The sequence below is a fragment of the Glycine max genome, chromosome 12 (genome assembly GCF_000004515.6).
Source record: "Glycine max cultivar Williams 82 chromosome 12, Glycine_max_v4.0, whole genome shotgun sequence".
NCBI classification, from domain to species: domain Eukaryota; kingdom Viridiplantae; phylum Streptophyta; class Magnoliopsida; order Fabales; family Fabaceae; genus Glycine; species Glycine max.
In genome coordinates this window covers 1,906,188-1,932,423 of record NC_038248.2, presented here as the reverse complement: position 1 = coordinate 1,932,423, position 26,236 = coordinate 1,906,188, and the positions used below count along the sequence as shown (strand labels likewise).

The 26,236-nt window shown below is 33.4% G+C and overlaps 2 protein-coding genes across 6 annotated transcripts; one reads left to right on the top strand and one right to left on the bottom strand.

Annotated features, from left to right (window-relative positions):
- Positions 1–1,620: 1,620 nt before the first annotated feature.
- LOC100800809 (peter Pan-like protein) lies at positions 1,621–5,433 on the top strand. The gene is made up of 7 exons (XM_003540587.4): positions 1,621–1,817; positions 1,915–2,118; positions 2,506–2,736; positions 3,250–3,342; positions 3,429–3,616; positions 4,318–4,511; positions 5,122–5,433. Exons 1-7 carry the CDS (start codon positions 1,815–1,817, stop codon positions 5,253–5,255), a joined length of 1,047 nt encoding a protein of 348 aa, XP_003540635.1. The 5' UTR covers positions 1,621–1,814; the 3' UTR covers positions 5,256–5,433.
- A 5,012-nt stretch (positions 5,434–10,445) lies between these two features.
- On the bottom strand, positions 10,446–25,491 carry LOC100800279 (ENHANCER OF AG-4 protein 2). 5 transcript variants are annotated; one of them, XM_041007330.1, is made up of 14 exons: positions 25,096–25,491; positions 24,352–24,428; positions 20,569–22,509; positions 19,985–20,483; positions 19,214–19,322; positions 18,957–19,069; positions 18,243–18,430; positions 16,230–16,890; positions 15,655–16,162; positions 15,282–15,374; positions 15,023–15,123; positions 13,980–14,179; positions 12,254–12,357; positions 10,446–10,788 (listed from the first exon to the last, which is right to left on the bottom strand). In XM_041007330.1, exons 1-11 carry the CDS (start codon positions 25,204–25,206, stop codon positions 15,053–15,055), a joined length of 4,371 nt encoding a protein of 1,456 aa, XP_040863264.1. In that variant the 5' UTR covers positions 25,207–25,491; the 3' UTR covers positions 10,446–10,788; positions 12,254–12,357; positions 13,980–14,179; positions 15,023–15,052. The 5 variants fall into 5 exon arrangements, with proteins under 5 accessions (XP_040863264.1, XP_040863265.1, XP_040863266.1 ...); XM_041007331.1 differs by having other exon boundaries at positions 10,446–10,731; XM_041007332.1 differs by having other exon boundaries at positions 10,446–10,722.
- Between the last annotated feature and the right edge of the window lie 745 nt (positions 25,492–26,236).

Genomic DNA, 26,236 nt, shown 5'->3' with positions numbered 1-26,236 from the left:
CTTATTCAATATTTTGAGCACAAAAAACATATAGTAGTAATTTTTATAGGTATTCATAGGGATTGATACCCATCAGCCCTTACTATCTCTACTCAACGATTTAAAACTAAATTAAAAAAATATTCGTGTAAGAGCTTTTACTTATCAGTGTTGTTTGACATTATAATTTTATCATAGGTGGAAATCTTGATTGTGTATATAAAATAATTATTAAGAAATGTTTACTCTGATTATTTTTAGGCTTAAGAAATAGTTTAAATTTTAATTATCAAATAAAGAATATCTTTAATATACACAAAAAAGAATTGCTAAATGGAAGTAGGCAAAAGCCACGCAACCAAATCAATTAGAAACCACAAGGGTAAACAATACAGCTTACATGGCCATAAAGAGAATCGAAATAGAAGAAGGAACATTCATAAAAGTCATGCTATTACATGAAAAAAAAAATTCCTTCATAAAATAAGTAAAAATATATTAACATCCATAAATAATAAAAAAGTTCAAATAGAATGCATAGTTAGTGTGAATATTTTTCATATTGTGATTCAATTATAAATTGTCACATGCATGCTAATTTTTATTGAATTTTATAATAATTAATTTAAAAGTCATATTTAGAATAATTTCTAATTGATTAAAAGTATAAAAAAATGTACACTAATAATACATAAAAAAATTCATAATAATATACTTTCATTCAACTTTAAAAAATATTTAACAGTCCACAATTTTAAAAATATTTTAACAAATTTAAAGTTGTAATTTATTATGGTACTCCATCTTCAAATAAGCCAAACAACTTGTAGCCTAACTTACCTTAGGTCTACATTAAGCCAAACTTCTTTAAATAATATATCAGGCCAAGAGTTTTGTAAAGATTTATTTGGTTAAAATGATCAGGTTTAAGATCATTCAAAAAATATTTTAGGTCTCATAGGTTGTATTATTTAAGTTAATATAAATAAAAATTGTTAGTATTATAATTATATTAAAATCATTTTTATTTAAACATTAATCTTATTAACGTACCTAAGCCTATATGAACTTAATAGAGGTTTTATTGTAAAATTAACTTTTAATTAAGTTATCATTAAGGTCAAATGAAATCTTAAAAATAGACTTATATTTTTTTAATCTAGATCACAATTATGTTTTATTAGAGATAATTATATTTGAGTTAAATAAGACCTAAAATAATCTTATTGTAGTTCATCCACGTATTTGATGATAGACCTATATGATTTAAATAAATTAAACTTAACTCTTGTAAACTTTAGCTTATTTATATTCATCAATGTCTCTTATCTTAACTACTAGTGATTTTAATTTTCATGGTTTATAATTTATTTTATATATTTTTTAATGATCTATCAGTTAATTAGTCTATTTAAAAATATGCCAGCCTTATTTAAAAGCTTTAACACGAAAGGTTAAAGATAAATTAAAAGTAATAGACTAAATTTAAACCTTAAATCCCATAAAAAAATTGAGGCTTAAACTTTTCAAATAGGTAAATCCTATCTAAGTAAAATATTGTTGGGTGGGCCTATTTTAACCTTTATCACTATTATTTTTTTTATAATAAATCCCACCCTCTTCACTATTGAATAGTATTATTATCGCATCTCTCTGACCAATTTTTTTTTTTTTTGAATGATCACTAACAAAATTGAAGATTTATTTATTTATAAGTAAGCAATTCTATTACCACCTCTTGTAGTTCTAACTTCTAAGCCCTTGCCCAGTGCTCATCGAGGCTTAAACCCTTTCGGCGGCAGCGAAAAAAGTCTCCCCGCCCCCAAACCCAAACAATGGTAAGCTCTCTCTCTCTCTCTCCTTTTCTGTTGAGTGAGTGACGAACACTTCCTCTGCGTTGTCTAATTTCAATTATCGTTTCTGTGAATGAAACAGAGGAAGAAAAAACAAGGGTTCAGAAGACCCGTTGTCATAAAAAAGCCGAAGCAACCGCAAGAGCAACCCAGCGTTGATCCTATTACGGGAAAGAAAATCCCCAAAAGTTTCGTGTTTTCGCGAGGCAAGTTGCCGGCTCCTCTCAAACAGCTTCAGATGGACCTCAGAAAGTTGATGCTTCCATACACTGCTCTCAGCCTTAGGGTTAGTTTAATATTCCTCTCTTCTTCTTTATTTTTGTTATTCATGTTTGAATGAACTTTAAAGTGAATCATATATATATATATATATATTGTTTTAGTGCTAATTTGTTTTTTAGTTATGTGCCTGCAACAGGAAAAAAAAATTCCTGTGATTCACCACTCTGAGCGAGTAGAACAACTAACGCAGGGTTATTCCAGCTTAATCAGTCTTGAGTTTGAATCTTTGAGTTTGTAGCTCATAGTATTTTTTCCTGCTTAGCATGATTAGGATTCTCTCCTGTATAGAGAATACTTGTGGCCTTGTACCAAAAGATGCCCTTAGATCCATCTCGAGTGAGATTATGTGTCTTAACATTGACTGTATTCTCTTATGTCTTCTTTTTTTCAGGAAAAGAAACGGAATAATCTGAGGGACTTTCTGAATGTTGCTGGACCTATGGGTGTCACGCATTTCTTCATATTGTCAAAAACTGCTACTTCATCTTACTTGAGGGTTGCAACTACCCCTCAAGGGCCCACTCTTACGTTTAAGATACATGAATACTCATTGGCCGCTGACATTGCTCGATCTCAATTGCATCCTCGATGCCCTAAGGATCTGTTTAAAAATTCTGCTTTGGTAAAGTATTTCCTTGTACTCAGTCACATGCAACTGAAGCATTGCAGCATCTTAAACTTTAGACAATTAAATGGAATCTCACAACTGATAACTTTTCATGATACTATTTGCTTTTCAAATGCCATTCACCCTGTTATCATCACTAAACTAGAGTATGCGAACGGAATGTGAGAAAGGGATTGTTCATTATGTTTTTACCTATAATCCTTATTAAGTTAAGGACTGATGAGATAGTCAAGACCTCTTAGTTTGTTTGCTGCTAATGGTTATTGCACTGAACATGAATTGGTTTTATGTCTTTGTGAAGTCCATTCTCATGTTATTGTCAATTTCTTGTATGGCTTAACTGCTAATGGTAGACTGGTAGTATTTATATAGGGGAATATACAACTTTTGCAACCAGTTGAAACTTTGGTACTAAAATAAGTAATTGCTTACTTAGTAACTGTTAATTGTTAAGTTGTATGCTTTTGTTATTTATCCAACATTTATGTCTCCATGTTTTCTTGGCAGATTGTGCTTTCTGGATTTGTAAGTGGAGATCCACCTCTACAGCTTACAACTAACATGTTTCAGAATATTTTTCCAACAATTGATGTCAAAACTGTGAGTTTATAGGGACACATACACAACAATGACTTACTTGACAATCCAAGTCCTTCATCTCTTAATGTCACAACTTGTTATTTCAGGTTAAGCTCTCCACTTGCCAAAGAATTGTGTTGCTTAATTACAACAAAGACACTAAGCTCATTGATTTTCGGCATTATTCCATAAGATTACAACCTGTAGGCGTTTCACGCAGAATAAGAAAACTTGTGCAGAGCCATCAGGTTCCTGATCTAAGGAATCTTCAAGACGTGAGTGATTTTGTCACAAAGTAAGATGATACTTGCTTATTCATTCAAGTTTTCATTTTTTTTCCCTTTTTGAATGATGAACTGAAAGAGAGCTGGTATGATCCAATTGACCTTTGCATGGCACCCATATTATCCATCTTTAAATAGGTAGACATGATATTTTAGAGTATTTAGATATGTAACATACAGAAATCTATTCAACTCGCTATCAGTTTTTCGTTTTGTTTTTTTTGTGTAAGTCTTTGTTCCTGTGAGTGTACGGATATTATATTTTAACTGGGAGATTAAAAAATAAGTTTTTCCTGGAGAGGAAGGTACATTTGCTTATGAATTTAGGATCTGAAGAACTTCCTCTTTGCCAGGTGCTAAATGTTTATGTATGTTATGAGGCATAAATAATAATCAATGACCAGAAAGCTTAATGGGAAAAAGAATACCAGAAGCATTTTTTATATTCTTTTCTTTTCTCAACTACTCAGTATAGAACCCAAGATTAACCTTTGAAACTGTTGTCTACATAAATTTGCCAAATGGTTTTCGAAGTTTTTTTCCTCTACTGAAATATTTCCTGAACTCTTGTATTTTACTTGTACGTGAGAAGCAGCTCTCAGATAAAGAACAAAGTAGTTCAGAAATGAACTAAAATTGTGTTACCTATACAAAATTATTAATCACGCTGTTTTCCTCCCTTCTCCTTATTGTTTCACTTGTGATTTGTAAGAGCTGGCTATGGATCTGAAAGTGAAGCTGATGAAGAAGCAGCAACAGTTACTTTGTCCAGTGATATTGGTAGAGTTAATCGTGCTTCTACAAAAAGTGCTGTCAAACTGCAAGAGGTTGGACCCAGGATGACTCTTCAACTAGTTAAAATTGAGAAGGGACTGTGTTCGGGTGAAGTTCTCTTCAGCGAATATGGTACATCGTCCTACACATTGACCTCAATTAAATTTACTTATATTTGTTGAAAAATCTATGAAACCCACAATTGGTTTTTTTTTTTTTTTTACGAATAGAAGTTCATTTGAGCTATTCTTGAATAAACAATCAGAGATGAGCCAATGGCAATCAACTATTTTCATGTACAATACTACAATATAATAAAATCTTCCTCCGGTATTTTTTTTCCTTGTTACACATGATTATTTTGAGTTATGCATTAATATATTTCATATCTTGAATCACAAGTACCAAATCCAGAAAACTACACATTCCATTTCCTTGATGCTGATAGAGAAAATTGTCATTAAAGTTGTTGCCCTAGTTAGTGTTAAGATTGATGATCCTTCTGATCTCAATTGCATATATCCTGTAGAAGTCTTTGCTTCCTCTACAACTCTCATAAGTTCATTTATTTTCTTTCTTTTCTTCTCCTTTGATCATTGCTTAGTCCCCTTGGTCATTTTCCTCTGATTTTAAATTCTCCAGTTGCATGCACCTTTTTCAATGAACTTTTGTTCTTTGCACATACTTCTCTCATAACCCTTTTCTGTCTGTACTAACTGCTTATCTTGCTCTTCCCTATTAGGAAAAGCTGGTGGCAAAGGAAAAAGTGATGATGAGATGCAGGGTGAAGAAGATTCAGATGGTGATGAAGATGAAGAAGATCAAGATGGAGATCATCCAGAGGATAGTGAAGACAAAGATCAAGATCTTGATTAGTCACAGTGTTTTCACGTGGTGGTGTAGTATTCAAGTTGTGTAGTAGATCCATAACACTGCAGAACTGATAGGTGCCACTGGAAAATTTTCTTATCAAGCATTCCAGTGTTGTGGTACAATTCATTTGCTTTTGTTAAAATACAGATCTAGAGCAATCAAACGTTGTTCATTTTGATTACCAATTTTTTAACTTTACTTTTAAATCATATATTCCTTTTAAATCAAAATATATATAAATATCCTACTTATATAATTTATTTTAAAAAAAATTATAACATTTTTAACCTGCGTAACAAGTGGGTCAATATCTAATTTGTTTCAATGCTGCTAATAAAAAAGAATTTTATGCTTATCCCAAGTCCAACACAATTTGGTAAACTTTTCATATTAGACGAATTAACGATGGAAACAATAATTAAGGTATGTGTAAAGTCCTCTTTTTTTTGGGGTACAATATGTAAAGTCCTCTACCAACACGGCTAATGAAAAAAATTAATAAAGGAATAAGCATGGCTATTGTGAAGGTATGTGCTGTATGATTTTAATATTGTAATTTATACACCATAGGTTTCAGAAAATTAAACAACAAAATCTCCAACTGACTGTTATCATATCCATTTTCTTAATTTTATTGTAGTTGATTCCCTTTTCTGAATCCCTTTTTACATGAATTAAGTTGTTGAATATGCGCTTAATGTTTTATTTAATCTAGTTTGGAAATGGATAAGTAATCTAAGCCTTGTAATTGGATAATCAAGGTTTTAGGCTGTGTCTGCAAAATCGTTTCGTTGAACATAGCAGTCGTTTTCTCAAAAGCAACAAAGGAGTTATTTTTGCGTTCATGCCTAGGAATGTTGTTTGAACGAGTTTTCAACGGGTATCCCTATCTTTATCCTTAGGGAGTCACTTCTGCGTTTGTTCTAATTCATTAACCATATAAGGATAGGGAAGATTGTATGTTTCTTTGGAGATTTTTTGAGCTTATTGCTATTTTTGTATACCACAGGATTCATAACGAGAAACAAAGGGTTATCACTCAAGGGATCAGGATAAACTAGATTAGGAAAACTAGATGTTAATCATATAATAAGAAGGGATTTAGAAGGTTCGTTTAATTGGGTTCTTTGTCCGTTCAAGTAAATCAAAACACAAATTCTCAATTATTTCTAAATTTTAAAATCAAATGAGTAGTTATTTAATTGCGGCGTTATTAAACTATAATCCTCGTTAATACTATAACTCACGTGGTGTAGTAGAATAGATCCATAGCACTGCAGAACTGGAATGCATTTATATCATGCATTTCTGTGGTATACATTTCATTTGCTTTTGTTAAAAAAAACATAAATTTGAGTAATGACATGCTGTAGGTACATTTTGACTACCGTTTTTCTAACTTTGCTTTAGCAACGTGATCTAAAGTTTGAAAGGCCTTAAATAGAGTAGGTTGTTTTTTATTGGTAAGGATGAATATCAGCAGCTATACATACTACATAATCCACCAAAACCTCTTTTTCACAAAGTAATGCCAAATATGCATTTGGAAAAATATCTAGTTTTAAATGTTTTGATTGCAATCTGACTTATAGTTCTAATAATTAATAATTTATTTTTAGTTATGATGTAAATTTATATAAAAAAAAATAAAGCTTAGTTAAGGCTTTTGACTAATTTTGAAAGAAATCTTGGTTTCTTTTTCTGACTAAAAGAACACAGAATTTTTTTAGATCAGATAGATCCCCAACTGCAAGATTATGACTGCATGCATCATTGCTCCGTTCTCAATCAACATCTGATTCCTTTTTGTTTGCAAATTTCGCGCAAGATTTGCATTGTTGATTCAAATTTTAGGAGATTTTGGATGGAAATGTCAGTGAAAAGAGCATAATAGCTTAAATTTTAAATTATTTGGACGTGAATCTCTACGGAAACACAATGCAGATCCAAACACGCACTATGTATGATTATAATCATATCCATATGATGATGTCATCTCCTGCTTCATCCCCTCCAACGCTAGGCTACATTCAGCATCCAATTTCCAAATTGGACAAGTTAGCTGGCATCGCAATCAAGTATGGTGTTGAGGTATTTTTTTTTTTATTTCTTTCTTTTCACTTTCTGTGACATATGAACAAATTCTGCATCCTCTTTCTATGCAATAATTTTACCACTTGGTAAATTTCTCTTTGGGAAATCGTAGGTTGCAGACATAAAAAAGATGAATGGGCTTTTTACCGTCCAATCCATCTTATATCTCCCAAATTTAATCTTAACATTTTTAGTTAGCTAGGTAGTATTGATTAATTCGAAAGTTATATCCTGTATGCCAAGGGGACACATTATTGAAAAAGTTATATCCGGATTCACATGAAAACTTCGGTACAATTTTCTTTAATATGAACAAAATCCAGCCACATAAATTTGAGTATTAGCTTCATTGTGCTTTGTCTCTATTAAATTCAACATACTGGATTCATTTTATTGAACATTTAAATCACTGATGACCATGAACATTATCCCTTGACATGATAACACAGACCACAATCCAGCTGATAATGCAAGCTGTGAACTGCTTGAATCATTCCAATCCCTGAGAAGGAAGTCCTCCGAGCAGAAGCTCTCTCCCCAGCCATGAGCTGTTTGCGAAGTCACTAAGAACAAAACCAACAATGAAGAAATCTGTATCTGAACTCTTTAACATGGTGGAGTACGAATAAAGGGCTTTAAAATGTTCAGAAAATGGTTCATTATTCTACCGGAAATCACCAATGTCCCCTCAAAATCTTAGTCGTCACAAAAAATCTCATAGTTTGGCTAACGGAACTTTGGATGATATTATGGCAGCAAGAGAAGCCAGGAAAAGTGACTCAGATAAATGGAATGGTACACTTATCCGGAGGAGTTATAAATCTGAAGCTAAGCTTCAGCGTATTCCAGAATTGCTCTTGAAGCAGGATAATAATTGTAATGGTGGCTTTTCATTTTCACCAAGATCAGCAAATGGACTAGCTCAGAGGCAGAAATCTGGTAGCCGAATTGCATTGACAGCTTAATGGAATTATGTGGTTTAAGCACAGTGGCAATAAACATGGTGTCATGTTTACAACATCAAAATCATCCATTGAGCAAACCTCTAGTTGGAGTTTGAAACCAGATTTAAAGACCATTTCAGTTGCAAGCACTTCGAACTTATCTTTGATGGTCGAAAAAAGGATTCCAACTGAACTTGATCAGTATATGTAGTTAGTTATCAGACCAATTTTGATCCCTTCTGTAAGGTTCATGGATCTTTTGCTGCCACACCAATAGGGTGTTTTCGAGGTAAAAGAATGTCAGAAAATATTACTATCTCTCAACATATAAGAAACAAATACATGATTCAATAACAATAAAAATAGTTAAGTTTGTTAATTCTAATTAATACTTCCTCTTTTTTTAAATATAAGAAATTTTTTAACTAAATTTATCTTATTTAATATAATTATCTCTAAAATATCCATTTAATTGAGATTTTAGTTACAAATAACTCTTTTATTTTTTTACAGCAAATTCCAATAAAAAATAAGTTAGAAAAAAATAATTAAGATTGATACAATTAAATGTGATTAACTTTATTAATATGAATAAGTTTTTTTTCTTCCGATATTTGAGATTGGATAAAATTTTATCACATTCAAATTTTATTCCAAAATTACTTATTTCATTTATTTTTATAAGTAATTTTAGAATAAAATTTAAATGTAATATTATTCACTTATTTTTTTTAAGGATAACTTTTTCTTCTGATGAGTATGGCTTACTCATTAATAGACTTTACAATGAGAGTATAAAAAAATTGGCAATTAAATATATTTAAAAGTAGTCACATATTTCTTATATTTAGTGAGGAAAAATATTATCATTTATTTCTTATAGTAACGAAAGTAGTACATTACTAATCTTAAGCAGGGACTCGACTATAACCCCAAAAATTGTTTAGATATATCTTTTTGGCAAGTAACATGGCCAAAAATGTTACCTTAGAAATACCTAACCAGAGATAACTTCTGGAAGTTTTCTGCCCGATTTGTTTTAATGTTCAAGTGGCTGAACTTTACATGGTTGCAATAACCATACAGACAAGTAAGTATAAATAAATCACCAAATCGTTGCTGAAGATGAGCTGCAACAATTTCATTGCAATAGGTTTATAATATCAGTTAACTGAAATTTTTATGACTAAAATAAAAGCTGCCACATCTATTAAAAAAAACATTGTTCATTTGATGTTTCTAACTTAAGCTTTGGAAAAGCTGTAGAATCACCAATCAATAGGTTGTTAAATATAACAAGTCTGTATGTTGCTCAATTTTTCTACTCTACAAGCGTTAAAATTCAAAATTTACTTATTTGGATTAATTTCTTCCTAAGCACTTCCAAAAAAAGAAAATAAGAAGAATAATATGAATTTTTATATAAATTAAAATTAATTTATACATAAAATAATTTGTAAAAATTATCTCATGTAACTTCTAAAAAAATGATTTTCAATTAATGCATAAGTTACTTTTAACTTATGAAAAAAATTCATTCATTTTTTTTCTATTCTTAAAAGTGCTTCTTTATAAACTTATCCCAACATGTCCTTGATCATATAATATTTTGTAAACACTGATATAATATTTTGTAAACAAAGAATTCTATTGACAGCAATACTAAAGTTTGTAAAATAAGATACATTATATTTCTTAGACTTACATTGACTACACAATTTAAAAAAAATAATCATTTGCGTGATAATTAAAATTAAAAAAGATTTAATTATTCATTTAGTTTCTATAATTTTCAAACTTATCTCTTTTAGTTTCAACCGTTAATAAGTGAATTTTTTCAGATCCTGAAATTTACATTTTAATTCTGTACCGTTAAAATTCTTTAACTAAAGGAATTAAAAAAAAATTAACGAGGACCTTTTGAGAATTAAAATGTAAACTTCAGGGTGTAAAAAAATTCACTTATTAAACTTCTAACTAAAATATTCACTTATTAACTATAGGAACTAAAAGAGATAAATTTAAAAATTATAAGAACTAAATGAGTAATTAAACCATTAAAATAAATACTCTGGATAGTCTGTTTTGCTGTTGATTTTCCTTTCTGATGTATAAAAAAAAAAAATCCTTACCGCACCCTTGTGTGTACAAACTATTCAGAAATTTAAACGTGGATAAATTTTACCGTACACTTTTTGTCATAAGGTCCACCACTCCTTGTTAAGGAGTCCTAGCTCCCATATACACATTTGTTCCGCAAATTTGGTTTGCTTCATCTTTGAAGATTTTGCAGATACAAATAAAACCTACCTAAATAGTAAACCCTCTCAACAATGTTGAGTCTAAACTTGATAGTTGTTATTCCATTATTCATCCATTGGTCCTCTTTTCTGTGGTACGAATTTCAGACCATCCCGTTGGACATGCATTTTCTGTAGAGGCTTTCAAAATAATGACCGAAAGTGAGCCTTACACATGCTAATTTCGAATCTACATCCCTAAAATAAGAAATGAAATAAGTATTAAACTATCTACTATTTTAATGATATAAATTACACCGATATCTCATAATATTATAAACTTAGCCCACCTATACACACATTTGTTCAATGAAAATTATTATCTCACTAAAAATGAACATACTAATACATTAATCAACCAATTTTAAATTATAAAGTATAATCTTAAAAAGATATATCTACAGTCTAATGTGCAACTTTAAAGGATATCTATAATTTCCTCATACTTGTGAAAATCTAACCCCCGACAAAGTAACGGGACTTTAATTTCATCCGTTATTTCTCTTAAATGATCACCTCAAGTTGAGACTCCAACGTTGCATGAACTTTTTTATCACCTAAAGTGCACATCTTGCTACTACTTAAACATACCTAATGTTAAATTTCAATAACGACCGATGGCTATTTTTAATTTATTAAGTAAAAATAGAAATATTTATACTAATACTTCCCTGGAAACTATTCTAAGAATTATGCACAAAAAAATTCGGCGTTCAGAGCCCCACATTAACTGGATTTCAATTTATGGTTCGAAGCATTAACACCTTATCCCCACATTTCCACTTTGTTATATATAAATATATATATATATCGGTGATGATGCCACACAGCAAGGCTGGTGAGCAAAATTTCACCGTTAATTCAATTCTGCTAATGAAAAGATTTTGATGCTTATTTTGAGTCCAACACACAATTTGGTAACACTCAGATTAGACGAACTAGTTATCTAGACAATAATTATGTGTTACAGAAATAAGTTCCCACAACACGGGTTTTCAGGAATTTAGTGACTATCTTTATCGTTTAAGATTGCCATCTGTGTTATCTGTATGGGACATGGGACTACTTATCCCTCGGTTCCACTCTATCAGAATCAAATCATTTCATATACAATTGTTACTTTCCAATCCTCAAGCATTCCTGAGTGAAGTTGAAGACTTCTATTCACAAAACATATTGAACCACCCCTCCAACCTTGAGTTGGAAAGGCAGCACTTTAACATCGCAATGAGCAAGGATGTAAAACACATGACTAGATACCTATGACAACAAATTATGCCTTACAGATGACAAGACACCTACTTATGCCTTAGCTTTCATGGCAAGTCATTTTAAATATAATCATCCATAAATATATAATCATATGGCAAAATAGGTAGATGGAAACTAAAGCCATAAATCAGAGAAGATTTAGGCACCTAATGACAAAACTATACCATTTAAACTTTCTTTTGTTAGAATTCAGAAAAACTATGAAGTCAAATTGCATGGAGAGATGCATGCATTACATGAGAAAGGAACAAACCTAGACATTGTAATGTACAATAAATGTTAAACTAGTATAAAGAATTAATATCCATTAGAACTATAGATGCCCTAGCATAATAATTGAAGAAAACATAACTAAAGCATTGTCTGTTCTGAAATTCCACGACAATATTACCTCAATAATCAGCAGTCTTTGTATGTTGGACTGTAATCTTGTGTTCAGTTATCACATTCAAAACATGAGAAAATGATCATCATCTTCTTTGGCTTTGCCAAAACCTGAAATCGCCAAGATATTCAGAATTCCTCTTCAATAATATTGAAAGGTTATCACTTAACATACAACAAATCATCATATGCACTTGGACCCATAGAGTGGATTAAATAAAAACTACATCACAAGCCATCAACATTGAAATAAGGTATACTCCATGAAATGCTAACATTGGGACCGACTTTATAAATCTAACTGAAAAGCAAGGGGTGAAGAAAAACAGTGCAGCTTAATTTTATGTCAAGAACAGGTGGGGGTTAATTCATTACCAAACTTTAAATTCTTACACACTAATCCATTGTGCCCCAAAATTGCAATCAAAAGGGGGAAAAACAGGGTTAGAACGTGAAAAGAGAGATCATAACAACAACCAAGCAAGCTGAACACCATAAATTTAAGCTGTAGTTTATGCTAAAAATCACAGGAACTCCATAGTATCAAGGCAAAGATTCAAGTGCTTGAGCTTCTCAAAAACTGTAGAAGAGATTATATGAATTCACAAATAAAATGAGTCTAATGGTATTTCTTTCTAATTATTGTAAAACTGCTCATGTATTCTCTTGTGTCAAAATAAATGCATAAATAGCTTATGAAGTTGCCCTCAAATATATTTTCAGAAGCTACTTGTGTTTTTTTTTTTCCTCAAACACAATTTAAAAAAAAAATCTTCAATGGGAAATGCAATGAACATCACTTATTTGTTGACATCAGGAAATGAAGCAGCATTTAAAAAGTACATGATATTCAAAAGCCTTCTAATCCATCTACTCATTATACAATCAGGCAAAAGGATTGAAACTCAAGCAACACTGCTCGCAATTGAGAACATTGCAGAATTGTTTCAGATGATGCACTTTTTTTATTCAGTATATCATTCACATCCATTCTAATTCATGTAAAGTTCTAGCTGCATGAATTTTTTATGAACATTTATTATCAAGTAAGCCTAGCTTGGCCACTTCAATCCTGGAATGTTCACAGGCAGGTACGTTTCAGCAACCATGCAACTGAATTTCTCAATTATGTTTCTCCCAAATCCAAAATTCCTATGAAGCATCATGTCCAAAACTAATGTCCCTTGTCAGCATTCTACTAATCCATACTTCCTTTCAAGAAAATGGGAAAAAAATGTCAAGGAGGAAGGAAAAAAAGATCAAGAGCATAGGATATCCTGAAACACAAATACTAAAGAATCATTGAACTTAAGAGTCACAACTTCAAAAAATGTGCAACTCAACATATACCAGAGGGAAACTCAAAATTGCATTGAAAACTAAACACCATAAAAACAGCCTTATTCCTCAAGGTAAAAGGGGTAAAAACACTAATAAAAGTTGCCGCACAACAATGCAAAAGAAAATTAGACCATTCCCAAACTTTTAATAAAACTTTAGATACTATGGCTGAAATAATCATTGCTAATAACTTGTAGGTATTTGAGTCATGAAGCATGCTATTATTTATCAAGAAAATACAAAAAACCATGGGAAAATAAAATGTAGAACAAAAAAAGTCTAAAAGAAAAAAATTAACATTCATTTATTTTAGTTAAAATTGAGTCCTTGAAACGGATTTCTATATAGATATAATGTAATAATTACAAGGGATGGGAAACAGATAAACTAACCAAGTCAAAAACATGGGCCTAAACTTGGAAGCAAATGTTCCTGGGATACATTGTCAGGAAAAATTACAATATACACATTCCTGTCAAAAGCCTCCACAAGTTTTCAAAATTTTCTTCATGGGTAAGTTGTATGTACTACACAGGCGAATCTAACTTTGAGACACAATTTAACCTTGCATGTTGATCCACCAGCAACACCACTGAAAGATAGCAAGCAGTAAAAACATATCAATATTAAGAAAGAAAGGAACCTCAAATACATTTCTTTCCAGATTAAACATGCAAGTAGAATACCCTAAACCATGTAAAGAATTAACATATGCATGCCTGGAGTTTGAAAAATTCCATGAAACAGGTTCCCAACAATCATGAACTCAATCACCAATGTTCTTATCCACCAGTTTTGCAGATGAAGGGGAAACTTTCTAATATGAAGTCATAATTTACTTTTTAGAAGAAGAAAAAATGTTCACAGGGCTTTATCCCCTGATATTTCAATCATGCCGTGTTGTCAAGTACTATATTTAGCTGTCATTTGCTCTTTTTGTTAGACAAGTTTACTAGAAAGAAGGAAAAATAAAAGAAATAACAAGGAGAATAAGCTAAATAAAAAGTTTTCATTCTCCTCCAGAGCCATAGATACATAAGTATCAAAGCTGTTCAAATACACAAACACTTGGAAGAATTTCCCAAAGATGGTAAACCCAAAATATCTATTCAGTAGTTGGCCAATTTTTTAATGCACAGCCAAGACTTCCTAACACCACAAATTTAGGTGAGACTTCAGAGGCACAGAACTTCATTTAACGATAAATAATTCTACTCCTAAGTACAAAATAAAGAAACTATTGCATTTTTTACTTTCCCAACGTAAATTGTCTGTGTTTACATTTTTATTTAACAATTTCTTTATTTAGTATTGGGGTGTCGGCACTCTTGTCAATGAGACACAGAAACCAAAAATCATTGAACAATCACCTATTGTAACTTTTGGTTCAGCCATTATTGCAGGAAACAATCCTCCCAAACACAAAGAAGTTTACCTACTACTAATAAGAAGACTCAAATCAACTTCAAGTGGGTCTCCAACTATTAACAGCAGGAATGTCTGGCCTACAGGGCATCATCTGAGGTACACCATGTCCTGAAAGGGGCAAAAATGTATTTTAAATTTAGTTTCTTAACAAGTAGAAGTGCAAACGGGGTAAAGCGCACACACACACACACACACATATATATCATCCATGAATGAACGTATGACAAAGATTGACGTCTAGCAGTGAAAAGATTAGCAAAACTCACCTGCTATTGGAGCAACAGGTAGGTTGCCTGAAATTGGTCGCTGAAAACCTACAGTGCTTACTGGCGGCCTTTCAAGTGACGGCCGAAAATGGCCTTCATCACCATAACCAAAACAATGTTTAAATACAACATTTAGTTTGTTCTAAGAAACAAAATAAAATACAAAATATTTAAACTACAAAGCTTTCACCTGTATCAACAATTAAAAAATTACAAAATGTATAGTTAAAAAGTAAATAGATGGATTAGAACCTCTATAAGAAGCTGTGAACAAACCTCGGGAATGATATAAACATAAGAAAAAGCCTAAAAGAAGCCAGATTCTAATTTAATATAATAAACATTTGGAATGGAGCCAAATAGATTCACATACCTTCTTGCCCATAGGGTGGACCAGGACATGAAGAAGGATTTCTCCCTCTCCATACACCATGTTGATTGTTTGTTTTAAATTCACTTGATGACACTCTCCATTGCTCATCAGCAACAAATTGTCTTCGGCCATCTGGAAGGGATGGTAAAGGGAAGGGAGGATGGAATGAATGTGGAAGATGCTGCTGAACTGTAGGATTTGAATATGAGTATAGATTTGGTGGATTTTGGGGTGGGGCAGGATGTGCGTGCCTCTGAGCAAATGGGGGATTACCCTGCTGAAATTGATGGTTAGGTTGAGGAACTTGAGCATTTAGGTACATGTCATTCTGTCCGTATTCTAATTGCCTTGAAGGGTTAAAACCAGAAGGTTCCTGGGAGCTGCAGCCTGCGGTTGGAGCATAAGCAGTTGGCTGTGGAAATACTTCATTCTTGACAACTGCATTATTGTGACCTCCGGGAAAAGAATTCCCAACCATTGGAACTATTTGGTTACCCTGCACAGATGACTGCATTTGTCGAAATCAGCAATTCAAACAAATCCCGGCAAACAAGTGATATCAAAAACAGTCTTACATTAGTAGTGCCACTAAAGTCATGAGGTACACTCTGCTGATAACCCAACTGTGGGGAAGACTGATGTGATGACTGAGGTGGCATTAATGACTGGGAGAGAAGTGGCCGAGCTGGTCCAGACGATTGAGGAACCAATGACACCTGAGGGGCTGAAGGTGGTAAAGGAGGAAACGGGGGTTGCAACATTGGGGGTGGGGGAGGTGGGGGGGGAGATGGAGATAATGGAGGAGGAGGTGGCGGAGGTGATGAAGGCAAAGGTGGGGGTGGGGGAGGTGAATCAAGTGGCATAGGAGGAGAACCCTCTGGAGTAGCTGACATCTCTTCTGAAATGTTTGAAGTTGGATCTAAATTCCTATCTGAGTCCTGATGTTGCAAATCAATTTCATCATAACTGTCAAAAAATATGGGTCTTTCATCCTTTGGGTGACCTGAAACATCTTCCATCTCCAGCTCACCATCCACATCCTTTAAGATACAATGGCGCTTGTCATTTGGGGTAACAGTAGAAGTTTCTGATTCTCCAAGGGTATGTGGGGGATCTGCTGGAGACGCATCACATGTTTCCTTACACGAATTGATTGGTATAGCATCTTCATATTCATCTTCATCTTCTTCAAATGCATGTGAAGATAAAAACCCAGGCAGCTGAAATGTAGCATTACTGGTACACAATATCCAGGAATATAACATGAATCAGAAATAGAAATTACTTTTTAAAGCAAATAGAATGCCAAGAAAACAGAAAACAAATAAACAGTAAAGCTTTATCTAGTTAATCAAATCTAGCAAACTAAAATCCACAAATGAAAGCCATCACCAATTTAAAAAACAAGGTTTAACTGCATTTTTTACCGCCAACTTTTTAAGAAACTTGCGAATTTTACCTTCCGCCATTTATCCACTAATAAGCTTAAAAGTTGGCGGTAAAATTTGCCAAAAAAGTAAAAAAAGTTAGGGGTAAAATTCACCAAAAAAATTTGGGTGCCAAAATTTGGCAAAAAAATAAAAAAAGTTGTGGGGTAAAAAGTGCAATTATGTTAGGGGTAAAATGACAGAGGGTAAAATTCACAAGTTTTTTAAAAGTTGGGGGTAAAACGTGCAATTAAGCAAAAAAAAAAACTAGATTTAGAATTTCCGTATTATATGATACCAATCCCTGATCCAGCTTACAAGATTCATCTCACATTGAATAATAGCAAGGCCAATATAAATTTTTTTATGTATTGTGGCATCATGAAATTCAGAAAATGTGTGAATTCTATCAATTATTTTCTCCTATTCATGTCTAAATATTTGTTAACAACAATTTTAACATGGATATTGTTCATGCGTAACATGAGTATAATAGGTTGACATAAATCAATAAGTTGTGTTTACCAGAAGCTTGTTAACACTAGAATATGCAAAAACGTTCACCACTACATAATTTAAGTTTTCAAAGATACATAACTTTTTGCCTGGCACGGATTTATAACCTTCCATGCTTGCTTAGTTCTTATATGATCAGTATTTAAAGGCAAATTAGTTATAAAGATAACATCATACTATACGACAATTTTACTTAATCAATAGTTTTGAAGTATCTTTCACTCTATTTTATTTAAATTTCAAACAAGATTCACCAAAAAAAATTATACAACACACAAAAGCAAGTATAAAACCAATTTGTAACTAAATATGATTTGAAATCAGTTTAAATTTATGTAAACTTAAGTATTAACTTGGAAATTTCTCAACCAGGATTTAAATTCGCTAAACTCTCCTCAAACAATATGAGAGCATTAACATCACTTAAACCAAAATAATTGATGCGTTTCTTTTTTGCATTTTGTGTATTTTTCAATTTTCTAACTCTTATTACAAACTATCTTGGTTATGACTGCACCCTTCCATCAAGCACATTCGGGATTCAGTAATTATAAAAGTAAGGATAAATATGCTAATTGCACAAATATGACAAAAAAAATTTAATACAAGCAGCAGTAAAAAAAATTGACAGAATAAATATCACACCTTCCATACTCATCAACAAGCATGCCTTCCATTTCTCTAATTGGGTCGTCCACAGATCGCTCTGCTCGAGATGGACGTCTGAGAGAAAAGCTAACTGTCATATCATCATTTGAAACTCCAATATCATCCATGTAATGGCGAAGAACTGATTCAGGAAAAATTTTCCTCTCAAGCCACAGCCTCAAAACCTACAATCCACCCAAAATAGAAAACCAAACAATGAAACAAATCTGATATCCACCTAACATATATTTCCTTACGAAAAGTAAAACAACATCATCCAGTTACTTAAACAAACCCCATTTCACTAAACAAAGATTCTAGCCAAAGTCAAGTAATTGGCATTCATACAATATAATCAAATAGCGAACAATCTGAGGAAAGGGGACCTCATGGCTGGATTTTCAGAAGCTTTTGATTAAGAGTATCTTAGATAAAGTGCTTCATAGAACAGAATTACTGGACACAATCATGCTAGACAGCAAGGTCGAATTCTGATTGCCTCTTGTTTCCAGTGAATAGTCAGCCAAAATATCTTGTTGAGTCATGAATGAAAGGAGATCTACTATCTCCATGGGTTGTCTACCTTATTGGATGCTGTCTTATCCTCCCCCTAGTTCTACTCTGCTGCTTGCCTCTCAATGCAATTTCTTTTGTTGTCATTAAATATTAAATATTAACTCAGAGAGGGGGGGAGAGAGAGAGAGAGCTGACCTTGAGACACTGACGACGATTTTCACGGGCACTTGCTCCAGGGGGAGCAGCAGCACCAAGAAGACGTGGCAACGCTGCCTGAACAGTAGGAATGTAGGAGGCTCCTGCAATGCCTAAAAATGTCCTCTACATTTTATCAATGCCACTAAGAGAAGACTACCTAAAGTACTAACAAATTTTGGAAGGGAAGAGAGGGGAAAGCAAAAACAGCGATAATAGATGCTAATAGTAAAGGATTCTCTAATATCTCCACCAACCTTTTTGATTATGTGAGCACTGGGTGATGGAATCAACAAGAAAAAACAAATCTACTTTGCGATGAAAACTAGTTTCAGTTTCCAGCTTTCGGATGAGAAGTTCAACAACCTGAACAAAAAGGACTAGGGAATAAATCTACTATAGGTATATTAATCATCAAAATAACAGAACTGCCAAAAATCAGTAGCAAAAGTATAACATTAAAAAAATATATTCACATTCCAATAAATGGTCACTAACATATATAAATTAAACAAAAAAGATACATCCCTTATCTTCCATAGATCCTTGATGTTCCAACTACAAGATTTTCTACACGACGAAAGTTATCTATCACAATCATATATGCAAGAAATTAACACACTAAGCATTAAAGTAAACTGATGGTAGAAGTAGTTAAACTAAAATTTTGAACATATTAATAATACACAAAATAATGTTCCAAGACCTTTATTATCAATGGACTGGAGGCTTAGCCTCATGAGTCATGAACTTATCCACGGGTTGAGCTTTCTCTTCAAATTAAACTGACAGTGTTCATTTCAGGGATACCAACCTTCACACTTCCAACTCAACTCATAAAAACTTCCGAACGAATCACACAAAGTATTCTCATGAAACTAAATACTGAACACATTTTTGTATGCTATAATAGCCGTTAAATTTTTCGATAGCAATTCCATCCTCTCATACAGATAGGAAAATAATTTGGGGGAAAGTCATTGTCTGATTCATAATTTTAAAACTAGAAAAAATATGATGGAGCAGACCTCGTTGGCAATGCCATACTTGGCACAATCAATGGCAAGACGAGTTGCACGGCCAATGCTTTCCTTGGTCCTTGACAATGTTTCTATCATTCCTTCAAAAGCTTCACGAGCAACAGCAGCCTCAGTACCACCACTCAGCGAGCCTCCTAGACCCCTTTGCACTGAACCAACTCTCCTCTCCTCAATGTCATCAGCATCAAGTTGATTACGAGAAGAAGAGTGAAGCTCTTTAGTTGGTGGAGAAGCCAATGTTGTGTGCTCATAAACTCCCTGTATATCTGCCTGCACAAAATTGCTCGAGACAGGCAGATATGGCTGAACTGCGGAGGGGCTAGGAGTCCCATCCTGAACATTGGGAAAGCCAGAAGGAAGACATTGCGAATGAGCTTGTTTCCTTTTCGCCAGGGCAGCCGCAATAAGATGCTTCATAGTTTTAGCAGATTCAGGAGTCCCAGAACCAGTATATATACTATTTTTCTCTTCTGTGCCCACCTCCAATCTGTAATACAATGAAGAAAATAAAAAGGGAGAAGAATCGGTAAATAAATCCAAAATAAACACGAAAAAACCAAAAGCATGTGTACCTATCAACATGTAGAGCATCAGGAACCTTAGAACCAACTGTTGAAGCAAAAACTTCAACTGCCTGAGGCAATGTTTCCGGAGTAGTTTTAAAAATTTCTGCAGACAATGCAAGCTTCTTTTTATGAGTCACAACTTGATTCTGAGAAGAGCTAAGGTTATGTGAAGACTTTGAAGGCCCGTGATCTGCTCTCTTTTGAGTAGCATTACTGGAAATTTTAAGCGACAGTTTCGAAGCTTTATTCCGCTCAGCATTTGACTTAGTTGCAGGTACCAACAGAGGTGATTTTAGTGGAGAGACAGAGCTTAATTTTGCTACATTGGAGGGAAACTGCTTCGAATCTAATTTTTCAGGACTGTGAGGAACATGCACAGGAATTACTTCGTCATCTTTCTCTTTTAGGGGCTGCTGAATAGACAAATGGTCATCATGTAATTGAGAAGATGGCTCTTTCAGATGGGTGTCCTCAAGTTCACTAGAATTTTTTTGAGCCATCTGAACAACATCAGACTTCTCTGAGTGTACATTGTTGCTCTTCTTGAACTCTGAAACAGAAGACGATTTCATATTTTTTGCAGCTCCTCCGTGAACAGGAGTTTTAGGTTCATCGTCGTCATCGTCATCAAAAAGGCAAACAGCTCTACGTTTCCTCTCTAGTTGTTTTATCACAACATTATTTGTATCACCTTTTGGTCTAAGAGAACTTCTTTCGTTCTTTTCATCAGAAGCAATGCCGGCAGAATCAGGCATAATTTGCTGAACCTGGCTATGATGTTTAGTTCCAGGTAGCAACTCATGGACAAAATCATCAGAACCTGCACCCCCAGTTTGACTCCTTGATGGCAAGCTTTTTTCTGTTTTCAAATTTGGTGTAGACTTCTTAGATTCTAATTTTTTAAATGGTTTGTCTTCAATAACAGTAGAGCCAGGCGAAGCTCTTTTCAGAACCTTTGAAGTATACCCTAAAGTTGAATCATCTTTGGCATCCATACGCTTCAACTTCTTGGTAGCATGTAAAGATTCATTTGCTCCTCCTACATTATGCTTTGCATGAAGTTGGGTCTTCTTCCTCATACTAGAACTTTTACCATCAGCATCCTCAGAATCAAATGAGATCTCCTGCAGCTCATTTTTTACCTCATGACTTGTTTTCACTTTCATCAGGTTGCTATCTTTTTCCCCAGTAGTACCATTATCGCTTGATTTAAGAGTATCCGGAGAATCTAATTTAACAGAAAATGTATTTTTCCTTTTCTTCCCAGCTTTCAATGTCTCTCCAGACCTAGAAAGATCACCACGGCCAGTACAATTTCCCTCCTTCATAAATTTTCCAGTAGATGATCCACCATTTCTATTACTACCACCTGCAGCTTCACTTTTTTTCCTTGAGCCATTATCAAGCTTTCTTGGCTTAGTTCCATTGGTTAAATCACTATGCCCATTATCATCTTGGCCAAAATCATTAACATTACTAGCACCTTTAAAACTAGATTTGTTAGCATTCTTCTTTGTCTCTGAACCAATGGCTAATTTGTTTTTTATCATGGGTGATGAAACAGAAGAACTTTCATTTGGATGGTTAGATACAGAGAGCTTTTCATCTTGGCTGTCATTTTCTCCTATTCTCTGTGTATAGTGCTCCAAATTAGAGCAAACATTATCCATATCAATATTATTTTTTTCTATATTTGATACCACAGCATCAGCAGCATCCTTTTGGTTACCTACTACCCCATCATTAGAAGGAGCCTCTGAACCAATATGAGAATCATCGGTGTCATCTGCCAAACCACTAGCCTTCTGTTTCTGCATCACATCAAATGCTGCAGATATTTCCTTCACAGCTTGGGCAAAGTACTTTGTCTTGCCTTGAAGACGAGCAGACAACTTATTTTTAGCCTCACCGGTAAATGCCTGAATATCTGCTGGGGCAACAAAAGCTCTGCAGAGGAAAAGAACATAACATAGGTACAGTTGTAAGAAAATAAAATGCAGGACTTTCAACATATTGTAATGTAAAAGAATAAATAAGAAGGACAAAAAACACAAGTGTTAATTTTTTTAATTTGGGGACTATATGGAAGAAAGTACTAAAATTGTAGTATAATGTAAAGTACAAAATCTTATTATCTTTTACTTCAAAAAAATTAAAAAATAGCAAGGATGGCAGCTGAGCAAAGGACAAAATATCCTTACAGAACAACCAAAGACAAGAAAAACAACCAACAGAAGATATACAATAGCTTAAAAGAGTTGTTCAAGACCTTTATAAGAAGGATACATTGTCAAAAGATCCATCCCACACTTAAAAGTCACTCAAATCACTTGTCCATCATCAACAAGTTTGCTAATATTTGCAGACATAGATGTTGGAAGGTCTATACAACTACAAAAAAGCTCAAAAACCATAGCTAAAAACACTAAAACCACTTTTTTGTGGGAGAGGAATTGATATTTCAAGCAGTATATTCCACTATAACATCCAACTAAATCCCCGAATTTGATTTTCTCATTACTTGAAAAGATTCAATTCCATATACTGATCGTCTAATTCATTGGGAATATCATATATGACTTCTCTGTCCTCTTCTTTTTGGATACACTCAAGGACCATGGAAGGTAGTAGGGGAGCCTAGACAGGATCCAACCCCTCCATCCCTTAAAACTCAATACAAGGAAAAGAGACAATTAAATTCTGAATCATAAATACCACAGGCGGTTTATCTATTACACGACTTAAAACTAAAATTTTGAGGAATAAACGATTTAATCCTTTCTCCAGTAATCAAATCATCTCTACAACCCCAACTGCAGGGATCATGACAGAATGTCCTCACATTTAAAGCAAATTTAGACACACACACACACAATAATATCTTCAGCCACATTAAAACTTTCTCTCTTTCTCTTATAACCCACAATCTAGGAAACTTATATGTTACAGATGTAAAATATTAAAATCATCCCTATGCCTCCACCTAACAGCTTAACCTTTCGAGATAGTTGGTCTTTGACACCACATTATAGCCTCAACTTCTAGACCAAGTAATTAGGAATAACATGACACATCCTTGCCGGTCCCATTTTTTCAATTGAATTTGAATTTTAGCACAAAAAAATGGGCACATGTATTATCCATTCTTTAAGCCAAAGGGACCTTGTCAAGGTGGGTGTATAAGAGATACAAATCCTTTCTTCGAGCTCCACCTAACAACTTAATCTTTTAGATAAGTTAGTCCTCCATAGATAGCAAAGTCAATTATACACTACGAGTAATTAATGGAAATAACTATTTATATTCACCAATTAGACACCTAGCCTCATTTATCTTGAAATGAAACCACAATTATTCCTCATGATATAATCTGTACCATCACTGTTCTTCACACACTAAAATGCACTACACACATCTAGTCTGTACTTTTTAAGTTCAATGTAACTTTTTATCAGTTGATGTGTCAAGTATTAATCAAAAACCAAAGGCTCAAAATAGAAGCTCACACAATAATTAGTGAGACAGCACGTGACAGGGTATTACTTCCAGAATTTCACATATGACACTTTTATCATTTTTTTTCACATTCAAAATTTCAAATTATACTACAAACTTGACAGCTTAAGGGTGTTCCTCTTTACTAATTCACATAAAAGTTCCTTTATTAAAGGCATTCCAATAGAACTCATCACCATTCATCAGATTACAATCATTACATGACAAACTATCCGTTCACATACTTTTTAGCTGCTAATTAGTTACAAGAGAAATCAGGTGAGAGAGGATTACATTTCTTTTGTACCAAAGAATTGAACAAAATATTTCTTCGGATCAGGGACTTTCTCCCAATCTTCAGGCCTGCTTATCTGAATAGAAAGATGCAACAAAATCAACATCCTCAGTACTAATAATAACTGAAAGTTCAACCAAGCACCATAAGTTGAAAACCTTATAACAATGCAGAAATAGACATCATACAAAAGCAACAACAGATCAAATTTACCAAGAATACTAACAACACTAGGGTAAATAACCTGTAAACTAAAAGCAAAGTAAATCATATCCTAGAAATTGAGTTTGAGCCTAACTCAATCTCAAAAGCTAACCTATGATGAGGGTTGTCCCTCACTTTAGTCATATCCCTCGAGCATGAAATTTGCAAGGCTGGACATCTATAGGAGGTATAATAACAGGTATTTCTATAGACCCAACCGGACTCTAGTACCATCTTAGAATTTGACTTCCGGCATAACTTAACCCTAAAAGCTAGGGTATTGACGAGGGTTGCCCCTACTTATATTCACTATACTGGCCATATTACTAGGTGGATGACCAACATATCACATTAAACAATGTAAAATCCCTCATCTGAGCAATTTCACAAACTAACGGGAAAAAAGGACATGAAAGCCATGCTGAACCATTAAAAAATCAGCAGTGATATGAGATATGCATCGCAAAAAAAAACAAAACGCAAAATCATAATAATATTGGAGAGAAAGAAGAAGAAAAGTAGAAGGAAGAGAGTGAGACCTTAGCAGGCCAAGCGGGGAAGCCCTTGACCTTAGCGAGCACAAGATCGCCCAAACTCAAGTGGCCATTGGCCTTCGCCTTGTTCGCTCCGCGTCGACGCCCGGGAGCCATGGCGGCTCGTGGACGCTACACAGAGTGACCGCAATTGAAAAACGACGTCGTGGGAGAAGGAGAGGAACGATCAGAAAACCCTAGAGAAATCCCGCGGAAACGCTGCAGAGATCTTGCGGCGGCGGAGGGGACGGCACGCGGCGGAGGAGAGAGAATCTGAGACGGGTGAGGGAATTGCAGGAATTGCGAGGCGAGGCGAGGCTATCGCAGGAAGAATAGTAGATTTTGTTTTTGTGAAAATGGCTTTGCTTTGTCTTGGGCCAGAAGGAGTAGTATGGGACCTAATGGGAATTTTCTGATCTTTTTCTTTTTCAGTTAAAATGATCACATGTTACCAAACAATTTTACTTAGAATCCGTTAAAATCTTTCAAGATGGCATTTTCTTTTAGATAAAGGGGTAAAGGTCCCCAGAAAAAAAAAATGTAGAAATGTTATAACTTTTTTTTTACAATATTTATAATAGTTTGAATTTTTATAGATTTATATTATAAGAATTTAAAAAAATTTGAAAGGACTTTATAGAATGATAAGATCCGAAAGAATTTTCTGAATTTAAAAAAAAATCAAAAATTAAAAGAGTTAATGAAAAAAATAATAAAAATAGTAAGGTTTGGATAAAAAAATAAAATCAATATAATTTTTTTAATCTTTTAATAGTTATATTGATTATAGTTTTATGTTCTCTTTATTAACTTTTTTTGCAATAACATTTTTTCATTCCTGTTTTTTTATTTGAACAATAGATTTAAAATTACATGTTAATTTTTAAATTTATTTTAATTACTATAGTTATTTCATGATAAATTTAATAATATTTAAATGAGATACAATAATAAGCATACACTAGAAGATAGTAGTAAAGGTAAAAAAATTGATTTTGAGAATTTCTGAGTTATGTATATAATGAAATTAAGGATGATAGACACGAAAATATTAAGTTAAGTAGGTGATAGACATAGTTAATATAAGAAAAATATGATTAGCCTTAACATATAAGACAAATATTAATTTAATTTAAAAAAATAAAGC